Source organism: Buteo buteo, chromosome 2 (assembly GCF_964188355.1).
Source record: "Buteo buteo chromosome 2, bButBut1.hap1.1, whole genome shotgun sequence".
NCBI lineage: Eukaryota > Metazoa > Chordata > Aves > Accipitriformes > Accipitridae > Buteo > Buteo buteo.
Window position 1 is genome coordinate 69,243,528 of NC_134172.1, and position 16,797 is coordinate 69,260,324.

At 48.1% G+C, this 16,797-nt stretch overlaps 1 protein-coding gene across 1 annotated transcript; it reads right to left on the reverse strand.

Moving 5' to 3' along the window:
* Nucleotides 1-13,191: 13,191 nt before the first annotated feature.
* On the reverse strand, nucleotides 13,192-16,552 carry OCSTAMP (osteoclast stimulatory transmembrane protein). Its single transcript, XM_075022565.1, has 3 exons — nucleotides 16,509-16,552; nucleotides 14,542-15,586; nucleotides 13,192-13,533 (listed from the first exon to the last, which is right to left on the reverse strand). Exons 1-3 carry the CDS (start codon nucleotides 16,550-16,552, stop codon nucleotides 13,192-13,194), a joined length of 1,431 nt encoding a protein of 476 aa, XP_074878666.1.
* Nucleotides 16,553-16,797: the final 245 nt, after the last annotated feature.

Consider the following 16,797-nt stretch of genomic DNA (forward strand, 5'->3'; position numbering starts at 1 on the left):
GCCCAAATTTCCCTGCTTCTCTCTCTGCATCATCCTGCAGCCTCTCACCAGGAGCCTGCCACCTGAGCGCTTGCACTCGCTGCCATTCCAGCATATGTTACAGAAATACCCATCACCTACCTCCACGTAAGTGCCAGTCTGATGGAATCCATGACATTCTTTTTTGTGAGGCTCGGGGAGCTGTCAGGCAAAAGGCACTACTACAATTATCTGTAATAACCACCATTGCCTGTTGTAGGAACACAGTCTGGTTATTACAAGTGCAGCATCCCGGTTGCTTTACCCTGTGTCATTAGCGGAGCTGCAATACATTATCCCTCTCTGAAGTTGCTCCTCAGTCCCACTGTCACTCCCATCTGCCTTGGCCCTTCTCCAAGCTGAAAAAAACACGCTACGCCTGCATATTGCTCATTGTGGTCGGCACACAGTTATTTCAACAGACGGTGAGCTGTCAGTGCCGGCAGCTCCCTGTGCTGCGCTGGCCGTGATGGATACCACCAGGAAACACCCAGGTCTGAGGATCGTGGTGGTCAGAAACCAGCCTCCACTACTGCATGGCACTTGGAGTTAGTTGTGAAGCAGCCCATAACAGGAGATAAATGAGTAATGACAAGATTTAATCTTATTCCACATGTTTGTGGGAAGGACGGGGAATGTGGGCATGTGTATTTGCCCACATAATTCAAGGGTTTGCATACTCCGCTGCTCTGGAGTGACTAACAGAGACAGGCTTCCAGCGGTTCATCAGGCTGCTGCTGCACCGTAGCGATGCTGGGGGTCCTCCAGATGCAGACTGTGGCAGAGACAGCCGAGGCTTCAAAATTACAATCATTAGTGCCTGCTTTTCCTGAGTTTATGGAAAACAATGTTTATTTCAAAGAGGGGAAAAGGGCATATCTTTCCCTAAATATCTGCCCTTCCTCTCCTTTTCCCCTTCTTCCTCTTTAGAGATGATTTGGGCTTCTCTGTTCTGTAAATCCTGTCCTCCCACAAGCAGATGGACTGGCTGGGAGCTGGAGGTGTTCACAGCATCATCCCCCTGTCACCGAGATACAGCCATGCCTTGGTCAAAGTCGCCCTGCTCTGCAGGAGCACAGTGTGACACTCCTGCTTAGGTTTGTGCCCAATAGGGCACTCCACTTCCAAGCACAATTTCACCACGATAAAAGTTCCCACCGGTTTTTAGAAAGACACCAAAAAGGTACAGAGAAATACCTCCCAAGCACCAAAAGATGAGTCCTTGCATCTAATAAATTCATCTCAGAGGGGACAGGCACTTGTGGGACAGCCACATCCTTGGCGCACTCTGTTTTTTATTGGGATTTGAGACGTTTCAATCCCTTGAGATCTCTCAGCTGAGCATGAGCAGAGCTGAAAATGAGATCTAGCTTCCAACTTGGTCCTCTGCTTAACCCATGAGATGATGTTTCCCCTTTCCTCACCTTTATTTGATGTGTTGACGCACTAGATGTGACATTCAGCAGCATCACGTGGCCACGCAGCCCCGAGTCTAATGCCCATCTGTTAACAATCCTGCAAGCCCCAAGTTGTGCCCAGCAGTGGAGCAACTGTTCCAAACAGGCAAAGTTCTTATTCCTGGCACATCCCTGACTGCAAAACACGGGTGGGCGAGCTGCCAGTGTGGTGGCACTGCACATGGGAGGGGAGAAGGCACAAACCCTGTGTAAACATCCTGAAGGGGAACTTGGGGTTCATCTGCTTCCTCAAACCCACTCCAGAAACTGGCTTTGTGGCATCAGGAAACAAAAATAAACTGCTGCAGAGACTGGAGAAAGTTTTTGGTTTGTTTCAAACCTGGAACATTGTGTAAGATCGTTGCAGATAATTATTTTGCTTGGCACTTTGCTTTGTGGCACTGATAATTCGGTAGTTATGAGCACAGCGTTAACAGCAGCATTAAATCACCCAGCTGAAGCAGCTCCTCCTGCCTGAGTCCCTGAGCTAATTTGTGCATCCCCCACATGGCTGGGGCTGAGGGGGGCTGTCTATACCCAACGCACACACCTGGGTGAGATCTCCTACACGTCAGAATGGTTAGGTTTGCTGTGAAGGCTGATTAACATTTCCCATTATAGACTTCTTCAGTAGCTGTAATGTTCAGGATGTGACTGAGGAATGTATTTAAGATGAGGCCAACCAGCTTGAACCTTATATAAAATATTTTCTTCCAGTTTGACTTAAATCCAAATATTTTGATAATCAAAGACATTGATTCTTTTAACTAACATTGCATATTAGGTTCTTTTAACATACTTCTGTATTTCCTTCTCTGCTGGCATTGCCTTGAGCTGCTGTCCTCTGTGACTACTTGCCATCACCCACTGCCTGAAAAGTCAGGAAGGAGAGGTCTTAATTTTCCTGGGGGTTCCCAAATGGGAATGGCCGTGTCCCTGGGCACTGGCTGTGGCGGGGCTGCTTCTGGGAAGGGGTGGCTGTGCAGGCCCATGGCTGGGTTTGCAGCACTTCACCCAGGCTGGGTACTCGGGAAGTTCAGCTCCAGCTTCAGTATCTCGCCGCGCTCCTCATGCAGCTCTTCCCTCTCACTCAGCTTTGCTGGGCAGCTCATTTAGTCCTGTGGACAGAAAAGGCCTTTGAGGCTTCGCATATTTGATAAATAAAGGTGGGAGAAAGTGATCATCTTATCCAAATCTGTGATAAACACTTCTCAGTTCTCTGGTGCTTCATAACCTGCAAATATTAAACCCATAAAACTTCTGCTGTTAGAGCTGGGGCACAGAGGCTGCATCCACATGGTGCCTGTGAACATGGAGAAGCTGAATTATGAAGAGACCACAAGTGGTTTGGGGGGGCTGGGTCACAGGATTTGGGGCCCTGGGAAACTGCGAGCTTTTGAATTGTGAGTGATGGTGGGGAAGTGCTTCCCACCTCTGCATCCCTGCAGCTCAGGATGGAGTGGGCAGGAAGGTGCTCAGCCGCTCGGCAGAGCAGCCTGAGGGCTGACAAGGGCTGTTAGAGATGGGGTATGAGTCAGTCTGTTAAAAGCAGTATTATTGCTCACTCAGAAAGACAAAGGAGGGAGAAGTTCTGTCAAAGTTGCCTTCACCTGTTCCAGAATCACAGTCTAGAAGCAAATTGCTTTGGGGCTTTATGGGTTAATGCCCTCAGAGATCAAACCCAAGCAAAAAGACAGCTGTCAAGGAATTAAAAAGATGCAAAATCGACCTGGTTATGTGCTACATGCACATAAAAATGAACTAGCTCGTGGTTTTCTAATGATTCCTGTGAGCAGGGAAACATCCCTGGAGGGATGCAGCTTCTGGAGAGCCCCACAGGGACCAGCTCAGGGACCTGGGCTGCATCACATCTGTGCCAATGATGTGGAAGGGAATAGCATATGGTCCCTCTGGAAAACCTTGTGGATGAAAAGAAGACTGATGGAATGGAAAAAGATTAAGAGGAAGACAGTGATAAAGTTTTCTGTGGATGAAAACCAATTCAGGCTTGAATACAACGAAGAATATCTTTAGGTTCTTAGATCCAGGAATGGGGCAGGCAGCATCTCCTGCGAGGGCAGAAGGTGCCTGACGGATGGACAGGAAAACCTGCCTGGTGGTGCCAGGCTTAAGGAGCTCCGACCACTTATTATGTCACCAAGCTCGGGGCAATGCAGTCACTTATGCAGCTCTGCAGAGAATAACAGCATGGGAAAGGATGCTTTGTGCAGCCCTCGGGGTGCCACTTTCCCCTCACTTGTAAACCCCCACTGCTGCAGGCATTTGGCTTGAGTGAAGCCAAGCGAGCACGGGGCATGGTGTGTCTTTACAAAGCCTGTGAAAACAAATGTTGTCGACCTGACCTTCGTGCCAAGGGATTCCCTGCCCTGCCCTGTGTTACCAGCAGCGCTGGGTCCCGGCTGGCTGCGGGCGCCTGGAGGCAATTCAGCCCTGGGAGAAGGACCCCAAAGTGCCCCTTCTCCTCCCGCCGAGCCTAGCACCCATGGCATTACCTGCACACCCCATGGCCCCTCCAAGGCTTGAGGCATCGCCCGCAGCATCGAGTTGGTGTTCACAACTCTTACTGCTGCCGATAAGCTCTGTCGCCCGCTCCAGTGTGCCCAATCCACCAGGAATTCTGCCTGGGTGAGCACAAAGCCAGGAGAGCAGGTGGACGTGTTGGCTTTCAGGGCAGCACAATGAAGGGGAAGCCCTGAAAGTCCCAGCCTTTCCTGCATCTCCCACTCAGCACAGAAACCAAGGGCTGTAAGGGGAAACTGTGGTTTGGGCAACAAAAGCTGACCCTTTACCAAAACTAGCAAGGCTTAAAGCTGTCTTGAGTGTGAAAAATGACAGACCTTCCGATGTCCTTTTTGGGCACCGGCTGCGTCACATCTGACCTGAATGACCCACCCCAGTACTCGTCCCAAGAACAACACGTGCGGTGGGGTACGCCTGGGGTAGGGACAGAAATAGGCAGTTCCCAAAAACAATAATCAGGGTGGATGAGGTGCTGGAGGGGCATCCTGAGGGGATATTAGCAGCGATAACGCTGAGGGGAGACAAAAGCACTGCATGCAATATTACGAAAGAAGAAAGCCCTGGCAGAATAATTAGGCTGTAATTATGGGTTATTTCATATTCTGTGACATCTAAATGTCAACCCCGTAACACTGTAACAGCAAGCACTTGGTACAGCACCACGCTGCACACCTGATGACCGCAGCCCTGGGAGAGACGCAGCAGCCTTTAGCTCTGCTCCCGCTCCCCTCCCACCCAGCACACAGAGCCATGACGTGCATCAGGAGACGTGAGGCCACCTTCACTTGGCATCCAGGTCCGGGGGGTCACGCCGTGACTGGGGGGTCACACCAAGCAGTGTGCCCTTCGCCTTGCGCAGCAGAAATGCTCAGGCAATGACAGTACAACCAGCGCAGGGGTGGCAAAATACTCTGAGTCCTTAGTCAGCACTGATGCAAATATCCAGGAACCCACTTGAACTGGTGTCCATAAAGTTCTCCATCACTGAACTCCATCACTGTTCTCCATCACTGAACTCTGTCACTGAATTCCATCACTGTTCTCCATCACTGAACTCCATCACTGTGCGCTGCCTAACTGTCTACAGCATGAAAGTACAGAAAAAAGTCTGGCGGAAGCTCACCTCTCTGGTCCTGCTGACACAGATGCTCCCCCCAAACAAGTGTTTCTAATCCACCTACCTTCACGCCTTGGTGCTGCATGGATCATGCCTTACCCACTAATTCTGCCAATATGGTTAGTCCCAAAGCACAGCAGGTGAAATTACAGCAGCTCTTGCTGCTAGGCAGCCTCCTCCACCCAATTAGTGGTTTCAAAGAGTTTCAGCTGATTGTGAGGTTTGATCATTTTTCAATTTTTCCTGTGGCCACTGCTCATCACAGTGCCCAGCCAGAGGAAAACCTCTCCCCACTCTGAGATGAATTTGTTTTAATGCCAGTGAAAGCTCCTTCCTCCTGTCAGCCCCATTGGGAGCGCTCAGCTCAGCTCCCACGGAGCCCAGGCCCACGCATGCAACATCAGCTGCTCCTGAGAGAGCAAAACCCATGCTGGTTTTAGGCATCTTTTTTTTAGGAAAGGGCTAGATGGGACCGAAGTTCCCCCCACCCTGCACACCCACCTAACTGGGGTTGTAAACTTGGCTTTGCTGATGTCCTGCTGGCACAGAGCATGAAGCATTGGGCACATGGAGCAATTTTTTCTCTCCCCTGCTAAAAGGAAAATGTGACTCAGCCCAGCCCAGCTGAGCCCTCGGCTACGACCTGCTACTTCTGTAATGCACAGAGTTCCTGCTTTATTGTCTGAACAGCCACGGCATATTTCCAATTGATGCAAGAGGAAGCTTTCAGCCTTTGAACTTGGCCATTTCAGTTTCTCAACCTACTTCAAAGGAAAACCTCCTATCCAAGCCATGGATCACCCCCGACTAGTCATACCATTGTGCTTTTTTTTAATCTCTTGGGAAATAAATTGACGGAATTGGCTTCTCTCCCTTCTCAGATGTGAAAGCATCTCTCCAACTATTTCCAGGTAGGACGAGGAATTACAGAAGGTTCAACTGGAACAGCATATAAATAAGAAATGTGTGGAAATGTGGTACTTTTTTCATCTCTTCTGGTGATTTGATTTCCTCAGTTGCTCATCTGCAAAGAAACCCAGAACTACTTCTGCCCTGGTCCTTGGGAAGGGCTGCAAAGTGATGGAGGCAAACCTCTGACTAACTCAATTTCCTCAGCACCTCCTCAACATGCCACGACATCTCATGTCCCCTGTGAACCACTGGAGATGCTGGCTGAAATCACATGTCTTGGGGCTTCTCTGAGTGCTTGAAGAATGAGCTGGTGGTCAAATCTCCCATCACCTTTGGAAATCAGTGATGTGCACAGAGTCCTGGAAATCAGGGGGCTGAGAAAGGTGCCTGGAGGATGGGCTTCTGTGTCCACACCTTGGCTTTTAGCAGCCTTCTGGGATAATCAGTGTTGCTTCTTCCTCATTTCCACTCCTTTTCTTACAGGCTGAAGGCTTGTCACAACTAATTGGGAAATGTTCTGTTGCAAAATGTGAGGCATCATGTTCAGAGCAAAACCCTGACACAATCTGCATTCAGAAGAGCCAGGACTAGGGAAATTCTCCCTATGAATTGCAACTCTCTCCCCTTCTCTTTGCAGCTGTCTTATATCTCCAACTCATTTTGACCCTTTTTGGTTCCTCCTTGGAAAAAATGTTGGGCTGTAAGAGAATTTGCTCAAAAGAACAAGAACCAACTGTGGTGCCAGCTCCTGATTTGCATCACATCTCTGGCAGTTGCTTCAAGATAATTATTTGGTATCATTTTAGGAGTGATGGGACACCTGGTCATGAGCTACTGATCCTGACAGTCCTGGATCACATCTGCCAGCTCAGTGCAGGTGGCAGACACCGCAGGAGCACCATGGTCCTGGGAGTTTATGGATTTGTGCTTTCAGCCCCAGGTCAGGAAACAGTCACTTTTCACCAGTACGGGGCATCGGTTCAGTATAACGTGGTGCTGACATCTCCTTGCTGCTTCAAATCTGCAACCTTTGCACTTAGCGGTTTGTTTATCACCTCTTAACTCTAAAGATAATCTTGTCTCTTTTCCCTACCTCTCATTTTGGCACCAGCGTCTCACAGCCCAACCAAGGCCCTGGAGTAGGCTGTCCCTGCAGGAAAGGCAGCGAAAACCCCTTCCAAAAGAGGCTTTCCCCCTCACCAACTGTCTGGAAGGCTTTGAGGAATTTCCTCATCTCTCTCACCCTTGTCTAAAGGGTAAATGCCTTGGGCCGGAGCTGCCCTGGCTGAGTGGCCATGCAGTGCTCGGCACAGTGGGGTTGCCTTCAGATAGGGCTTCTCCTGCACAAAGGGGTCCCTTAAATAAATGCTAACTCAGCCATTCCTTGCCTGTGCAGGGAATAGCTTGATGAAGTCTTGAGCTTCCCCATCTCAGTGGTAATCAGAGATACAGACTCGCGGAGACCATTGTTACTGAATCACTGCTGGGAGGTTTTGCATGTTTCTATGGAAGTTGCAGATGGGATGAACCTTTCGGGACCACCTCCCTCTGGGCACCAGTGCTGCTGGCAGCACCATGCGGGTGCGTGCTGGCCCTGTGACACCAGCCTTACTGCAACGAGCAGTTCTGGTGACACGGAGAGCAATTCTTTGTGGCCAGCCACAGCATCAGCTTCTGCAAAGTGAGATTTCAGCAGTCCAATTAAAGAAAGAGAAGATCTACCCTTCTAGAATACTTCACATCAGCATTATTTTGCTTTCCTTCACTGAAGTCATGTTTCATTTGACACTTTTGACCATGGTGCAAATCACCAGCACCTCACATCCCGTGAGGAGGCTTCCTGCAGAGATGGGTTCTCCATGTGTTCGCTCATGCCTCCTTGGGTATGCTACATGGCACTGTGAGCAAGGGCACGCATCCAGGGCAGAGCATGCACAATGCTATGAAATAGCTTTTATTTGCTTTTATTTATCTTCATTAATATTTCCTTTTCTAAAGTTTGGTGCATGTAATTGTTACTTCTTCATTGCAATTGCAGCGCAAATACTATAGATAGGACAAATGCAATAAAAATGGCATTTGCTTAAAAATCAGGAAATACTTTTGGAGAGAAGTTTTTGTTTGCTTGGGTGTCTACTCTGGTAGATGCAGATTTGTGGCTGTGGATGAGATCTTTCCTAGAGCACTGTCTTAGCTGAACAGTTTACATTTGCTCCTCAGTATATTAAGGCCATTCATTCTTGACTGCCAGCCAGCCATAACCAGGAACTTAGCATATATTTTATCTATGAAAAATCCATAAAAATACATCACAAAACCCTAAGGGAATCAGGGGCTTCGGGGCAGATCCTGTCCCAGGTGTGAAGGTCTTTCTGTCCCCTGGGCTTATTGCACTGATGGAGGAAAGAGTAATCCATGGGTGCCTTTCTCTCTTGTAATTAACTTTACTCTAGGTAATTAAGAAGTCTCAAACCTCAACAAGTGCAAGGAAGAAAACAGGCAAACAGCCCTGCCTGATCCAGTTTTGCGTGCCCTGCCAAACAGAGAGCTCCGCAGGCAGCATGTGGTGGTAACTCCTGGAAAAAAAGACCTCAGGGTGACCTGGTGAGGGAAATGACTCCGGACAGGGTCACCCCGTGCCAAGGCCAAAATAAAGAACTTCGCCCCCAGCAACGAGCCCTGCTCTGACGGGAGCTCCAGGGAGAGCTGCCAGTTGTAGTTGCAAGTCCCCTCTCTTGCCCAGCCCTCCAGAAAGCCCTCTGGTTCCCACGTCCTCGATGGGTTACTGCAGCATCCAGCTCTGTAACAGCAAGCAGCAGGGAAGGGCAACTGCGGATACAGCAGGCTGCTCCAGCTCCCCCAAAATCAATGGCAACATTTCCAGTGGTGGCAGCTGAAGCAGATTTGAGTTACAATGACAAGCCATGACAGCAGGGTCAAGGCTGGATTGGGAAAGATGTGAGCTGGCACTGGCATTAATGAGCAACAGCAAGGGAGTTTGGTACCCACCACCAAACGCTCTCCTGCCCACCCAGCCTTGCCTCTGCCTCGCTGCACACAAACATTTGACCCTGAACTTTCAACTTCACAAATTTCCAAACCTTGAAGCTAGACATGATGAAATCCTTCCCTGCAGGAAGCAGTTAGAGACAGTAAATAAGGCACTGTGCCAGTGTAGGAGCAGCATTGCCCAGCAGGTATTTCCCCTGTGGAGAAGATGGACTCGCAGGACCTGCCCTGTGGGCTCCAGGCAGAGCACCAGGAGCTTGTGGGGGGAAGCAAAGCCTCGCTCCCCGCTTCCTCCTGCCTGCGAGACAGGAGGGTGGTGCTGAGGGAAAACGAAGGCAACGAGAGCCGTGATGAGCAGAAGTGAGGGTGGGAGTATGGAGGGGCTCTGAGGGATGAAAATCCCTTAGCAAATAACGAGGCTTGTGAATTAGTACTTCTTAATAAAAATATGTAGATAAATTAACTTTGCTTGCCAGTTAAATCTGTTCAGTATTTCTCTGCTGCACCATTAAGCAAACTCTGGCGAGTCAGTTTACCTCTCGAGCACATAATATGACTCTATAATGGGAACATTTTCTATGTTGTCATGCCTTTGTCTTGCTGAGGAACAACACCTCACAGGAGAGCAAAGCAATTTCCAGCAGGTCTGCCTCTCACCACCCCCCCTGCCCAGGGAAAGCATCACAGCCCAATTCGGCACCAGGGATGATGTGGCTGATGTGCTGCACAAGCTGTTCCTGCTGAAGCAGGGACAGTGGGAGCATCCCTCACTCCTCAGGGCCTCCCTTCCCATTTCTGTTCCTGGGCTCCTGCTGACACCCCCCAGGCATGTCAAGAATTAAGGTCCAGCCAGCCATGCTGGCAGGTCCCCTCTGCTCACCCCATGCAATCTGCCCCGGGTCTCACCTCTGCCACACACTTCTTCAGCTTTAACTCCATACCTGTGGTTTCCCTGTGACTCTCCTCGCCGGTCCTTCAGGCTGGAAACCACTCAGAGCTCTTCTTCCCTGAGTCTCTGTTGTGGTTTAACCCCAGCTAGTAACTAAGCACCACGCAGCCGCTCGCTCACTTTCTCAGTGATAGACAAGTATATCTGCCTTCAGCATGCACACTTTTCAACACCAGGACAACTTCACCTCTAAAATAACCATAATGGGTATCAAAGTGACATTTTCCTTCCTACATTTAATAAAAAACTCTTCACACTAGTGAGATGACACTTCACAATGTTTATTACCCTCCTTTCTAAGTAACAAACCTCAGCATCACCATAACAAAAGCCAGTTTTTCAGCTCCCGCCCAACCCTTACCTCCTCACCAGTGCTTTGCAAGGTGTTCACCTTCTAAACCCAAATTCTTCCCTTGCTGATTTCTACATGGCTATTAAAGCTAAAAGCCTTGCATGAGAGTCCCAAGGCCGAGGAGACGGATGGCACAATCCGTTGCCTCCTCTGGCAGATGTCCAAACAAGGGCAGGACAATTGATCTCTAGATGCAGGCAGGCAACAAGGGCTCTGCTGCCCGTGGTTCCCTTGTCAACAAACCCACTGAAACTGGTGTGATACCCCCCAAAGAACTTTATAAACTCTTGTCCTTAGCCTCTTCTGCAGAATGGAAATGGGAGCACAACTCTGCCTCATGGGTTTATGAAGGCTGTGACTCTGGGGGCAGAGGCAGAGTGGCAGTACCTCACACTGATTATTATCCTCTCAAGCAGATGTAATTACACTAATCAAGGCTTGTCTGATGCTGAATTTTACAGTCTAGAAGTGCAAAGTTCCCAGGATTAGTCTTTAGTGGTTAAAATTTAGTGGGAGCTGAAGGAAACTCTAGAGAAGACAGGGAGAACCGCTCTGGACTGGGGTCAGTTTTTCCTAATAAATACGATTTCTGAGGCTGAAAAGGGGTGTTTCAGGAGCTGCCTCACAGACTGCTCAGCTGCCCTGGCTGGGAGCTGCCCAGCGCCTGTCTGAAGGATGCAGTGGGACACTCAGGTTGGTACTTAGTCCTCTTAGTCCAGCTCTGTGGTCCCACCTGCTCCAAACCCCCATCTGAACCCGAAGAGCCCATCTCTAAAACAAAGCCTGACCCATGCTGGTCCCCAGCATTTCACAGTTTCAGCCTCTTCTCCCCATGCCCCAATCTCCTCTGAAGACCTCCCTCAGAAGCAAGGAGAGGAACTGGATATTGCTCAGGGGAGTTCCCCAAATGCTGCTGGCCATAAAAAAATTATTTCTTAAACATTAATGTGCATCTCTTGCCAAAAAGATGAGTCTTCCCAAGAAGAAACTTTTTTTAAAGATGTTGTTTGTTGGAAGGCAACACGCTGCTGGGATGGTTTGCTGGCTGAAGGGGCTCTTCCTCCCAGCTATTTTAACTCCTGGCTCCAGATCATTTTGACTGCTCAATGGGCATGTGGAAAACTATTTGCTTTCCCCAAACAACAACACAAAGCATTTCTACAGAAACCTCATGACAAAGTCCCCTAGTTGCTGTAGAGGCAGGAAGGTGCTTGGATTAATCATCATAACAGCAGGAAATTGAGAAACCGGGGGAGATGAATGCACCAGGGTTTTGTTAGATGGATGCTTTAAAAAAAAAAATCCAGACCTACTTTGTTTCAAGCACCTCAGAAGCTGAGAGAATTCGGTGCATCTGACTGCAGCTGCCACTTCATTTCTGTAATTTAATCTCATTGAGGTGCATTATGTCAAATAATTATCTTAATGAAGACTCTAATGGGAGATGGGAGGAAAATAATAGAGATGCTTTGAAGAAATGAAGCTGCGAAGTTGCTTTGTTTTTAACCTGGCACTGATTCATCTCCCCCTCTGGCTCTTGCCCTTACAGAGGTCTCTGATCTGCCTCTCTTTCAAAAATAACATGTTTCAGACACTGCCTCAGTGATGGATTTTTCCATCTTGGATACAATACCAGAGTTTCTGAGTTTTAAACAACCCAACATGTAAAACCAGCTCTCAGTTCAGGCAAGTCCAGCCCTCCAAGTCCTGCTACTTCCCTGTTCCCTGCAGAGCACTGATTCAAATGTCAAGTTTCTGTCTACTACTTTTGAAGTCCTCCAGGATGTTGGCCTAAATTAGAATCGTAGAATCATTTAGGTTGGAAAAGACCTTTAAGATCACAGAGTCCAACTGTTAACGTAGCACTGTCAAGTCCACCACTAAACCATGTCCCTAAGTGCCACATCTACATGTCTTTTAAATCCCCCCAGGGATGGTGACTCCACCACTTCCCTGGGCAGCCTGTTCCAACACTCGACAACCCTTTCGGTGAAGACATTTTCCTAATATCCAACCTAAATGTCCCCTGGTGCAACTTGAGGCTGTTCCCTCTCATCCTATCACTTGTTACTTGGGAAAAAAGACTGACACCCAAATTGGCCTTTATTGGCTGGTCTCCTCCTCTTCTAAGGTCCTTCAGCTATTTTATTTATATTTTATTTTGAGAAGCCATTGTGAAATGATTTCATTAAGTCCTCATGTGCTGATTTCCACCAGTACCTATGACTAGGATGTGCGTCTCATGGTCTTATTGGTCCTGAATTTATTTCAGTGGGCTGAAATGACACTTTCTTAGGTGAATAAACTATCTTCTAAAGGCTAATATTTATCCAGTCTACCCAGGTTTCTGGGAATGAAACCTGAAAGAAAAACCTCCTGAAAATTAAATTAATGAGTCAAATGAACTTCCTTTTTTTGTTGCCTGAAGGCACAACTTGAGAAAGAAAGGAAGCATGTACTTCTTCCAGCATGCATGTGATGGGGGAGGTAAATAAGTTCTTCCCGCACCCCAACTCCCACATATTTCCCAGTTAGCCTTGCCTAATGCTGCAGATATCCTCCAAGTCATATGAGCTATCATCTCCCACCATTCCTGAAAAGCTGACTCCAGGCCTTCTAGAGTAAAAAAAAAAAAAAAAAGGTAAATTTAGCCCATTTTTCTCAAATTATGCAAAATGTGACATTTCACCTTTTCTTCTTTTTTTGGCAAATATTTTTCCTGAGAGTCCAAACATGTCTCTGACTCTGGAAGATTAAATGTGTGATCCCGTTGCAGACGCCTGTGCCCAGCCACTGCCACAGGTCTCAGGCATTCCCTGTATTTCCAAAAGTATCCTTAGTTTCTCATGCAGTTTTGCTCCTCCTTGTGCTTTCTGGACAGCTTCTTGTAGAGATAAAGTGCTCGCTTCTCCTCCCAGCTCTCGAAGAAGGAGCCTGCGATTTTTCTGCACAGGCGGTGTGCATAGGTTTCCAGGAATACGGTGGCGTAGAGGATGCAGAAGAGCAGCCCCACGACAAGCAGCACAGAGCGGTTGGGAGGCTTTGGGGGACTGACCTCGCAGTGGGCAGAGCTGAAGGTCAGATAATGCTGGTAACTTCCTTCAAAGTCCTGAAGTGGTATTTCTTCATCAGGAAGCCATAAAAGTTTCCAAAAAAAGTGCAGGATCCCCATTTTAGCCTGAAATAAAGAGTGTTAAAAGTTAAATGGGGTATGAACAAATTAAAATCATCTGGTTACTACAAAAGCATCAGCCTGGAGGGGTGTAATCACCGTTACAGCTTGTTTGGATGCACTGAGAGTAGGACACCGAAGCGCATATACCCTTCAGGCTGAGTGAGAATAACAGCATGATCTGTAGGTGCTGAGTACTTGGCACAATGAGACCCAGTCATCTGTCATCTTTATCTGCTGTTACAGAGATCATAACAGGTATTCACTGTGTGAGATTTACAGTGAAAGACATCATCCAGACAGCAGTATTAGTGGCTGCATATGTGAACATTACGGTTTTTTTCTAAGGCCTGATTATTTTACTGTAAATTCATCATAAGCAAGTATGTGCACTAAGGAACCCTGGGGCTGGGGAGGGAGGCAGGCTGTATTATAGAAGAAAGCTAAAAAACTAACCCAGAGCTAGTCCAGATAAAGGATATTAAAATAGAAACTGGGGAGGTTTGTGAAAGGCATTGCACAGGGTGACAACAAAGCTTTCTCCTTAAAGGACAGCCAGTGCAATAAGATGAGGAGACATCCTCACAGCTGAGACACGTAGTCATCTGCTTCCCCCTTCCTTTTGTGCTTGCACTCACTCTGTGGCAGGGGATGGTGCTGCAGGGACACCCGTTCCTCCACCCTGCCTAGGGAAGGGACCTGGAGACACAGGGACATCTGACTGCCACCTGCTAGCCGTGTCTTTGCAGCGTCAGGCACTATTTGCTCCCCTCCTCGCTCCCAAGGGGCTGTAATTGGGAGAGGGTATATGCTGCTATTAGACGCACTGGAAGGAGCAACAGAGGTTGTGCCTCTACCTCCTCCCCGCCAAGCCTGTCACGTTACTTGTACAGCTGGCTGCTGGGGAGGGAAGTAAAGATCATGTAAATAAGGCTACAAAGACTGCAATCCCCACTGCTGCCTCCTGTGATGTGATACACAGCACAGGGAAGGAGAGGGGACCCCAGCACTTACACGGTATTTAATGCTGAGAGTGACGGGCACTGTGGAGAACTGAGCTGCTTTTCTCACCGCGGTGTCTGCCACGCTGAATGCAAAGTGGTCCATTGCCACGACCACCAGCATCAGCATCAGGGCCACAGTGAGGAGCATGGCTTGCACGAGGCACAGCATCACTTCTTCCCGGGACAACTTCAAGCCTGTTGGTCGAATGAGGGTTTTGGATGAGCCCACCAGCAGGTGAGCTGCTTTTCTGTCCGCAGCTAAACGTTCCAACTTCTTGGTGATGTAAAAATTGTCAAAGCGGAGGTTGGTGAGATAATTTTTCAAATACCAGGTGGACTCAAAACAAAGATAGAGCACGGAGAAGCCAGCAACCAGCTTGTTGCCTACTCGTACAGAGTCTTTCACCAGTACCTCAACAGCCAAAAGGTCCCTCCCAATTTTCTCACCAGCAAGGTGCATTTGTTGGTAAATAAAGGAGCTGTTCTTAAGCAATGAAAACTGAAAATGTCCATTCATAGGCCTATAAATATTAATGGAACTAATGGTTTCTTGGATTGCATCCCCAAACTCCCAGGAAGCTGTCGCTAGCAGATCAGTTGAGTTCAAAAGACTCTCAGAGGAATTCTTGCAGATGCACTTAAAAACCTGCAGTATGGTTTTAATGTTGCTTATGATGTTGGGTGTTATGTTAATCACCACTATCATGATGCAGGTTGACAAGAGAAGCTTCCGGCCTTGTTTGGTACCTAACGTAGGCATGATCATACTGAAGACACAACGGGCAGGATGCACCAAGAAAAGGGTCAGGAGAAGGAGCGGACTGAAGGACATGGCCATTGCAATGGAGAGATGCCAGGAGTATTCCAGGGAAGCAAACATCCAGTTGTAAAAGAGGCCTCCTATCACCACTGTAATGCATGAACACTGCAGAAACAAGGTCCACAGCTCTCTGCCGTTTGCTGGGACAGGCTTGGAGTAGACCGACCACAGGTCTACCGTGGTCTTGCAAACCTTTGGGAATAGAAAGTCTTCACAGTAGGCATGGGCTCTCATCCTGTAAAAAGAACAAGTACCTGAGTGTTATCAGAGGAAGTACAGAAATGCACTAATCGGGGCTTTCTTGAGATGATCACTCATGGGTCTTTATACTGTCCTTGTCTGAGTGCCTTTGGTCTCACTCTTCTCTACTTCTCTGCTAACCTGAGTAGCAGAGACTGAGATCTTCCCTGGAAGCATGCAAGACAGGGAAGTTCAAGGCATTTCTTGAAAGATCAAATAAAAAGCACAATGCAACTGCTCCTCCTTTAATGCAAGCAAAGGAAAGCATTGTATTATTCTATAAAAATCATAATAAAGTCATTCAGAGGGGTCAACTCATTAACAGTGGCTAGGAGTGGCTTTAGTGGTTATTTAGGGGATGCTGGAGTGAGAAAGAGGAGGCTCCTGGCTGCTGTGGAAATCGTTAGACCAGCTCTGTAATTACAAGTTGTTCAATGAATGAGAGACACGTGAGTGGGAGTTTCAGCTCTCCCTGCCTCTTAAGAGGAGACCAAACAAAAATCTGCAGGTTTAAGGGTGACAAATACAGAACTGATCAGAGAAAACAGTTTCACACTAAAGCTCCAGTACCAGATGAAATCTCCAAGGATAAGAATTTGGCCACTGCAGACAGGATGAAATGTCCCATAAAGCTATTTAAATGTCTAATGAAAACAAATGTTTGGGAAGGAATATAATTTCTCAGACTGCACATCTGGAGTGACTCTCCAGAGAGCAGAAAACCTGGTGGGGAGAAGGAGCCTCTCCCCAGGATTAAGCTCAGTCAGGCAATCCCTGTCTCCCCCTGCCTGACAGCAGCCTCAGTTATCATTTGAGGGAGAATTTTCACTAGCAAAGGAGGTTTTTCAGTGGAAAAAGGCCATTCAATGGCTATCAAGACAGAGGAAAGGAGAGGGATTAAAGCAGGCACTACTTACCCAGCAGCAGAGAGGTGCCCCAATCTTGCTCGAAAACTCTCCATGCTCCAGTGTCTTATTGCTCTGAGAGGATCCTGGATGCAGCTGCTGGGAGATGCGATAGGAAACCAAGGCAGCTGCTACCAGAGAGCCAGGACTCAAAAAAAACCCACCCCAAACCTCACCACGTTTTAAGGCAATTCAGATCAGCAACGCTGGCAATTCCTGAAGTGAATGGGCAAACCTGGTGCATGAAGCCTGGGGAATAACCCCACTACAGGACAGAGCCAGGATGCACAGCACTGCTTGG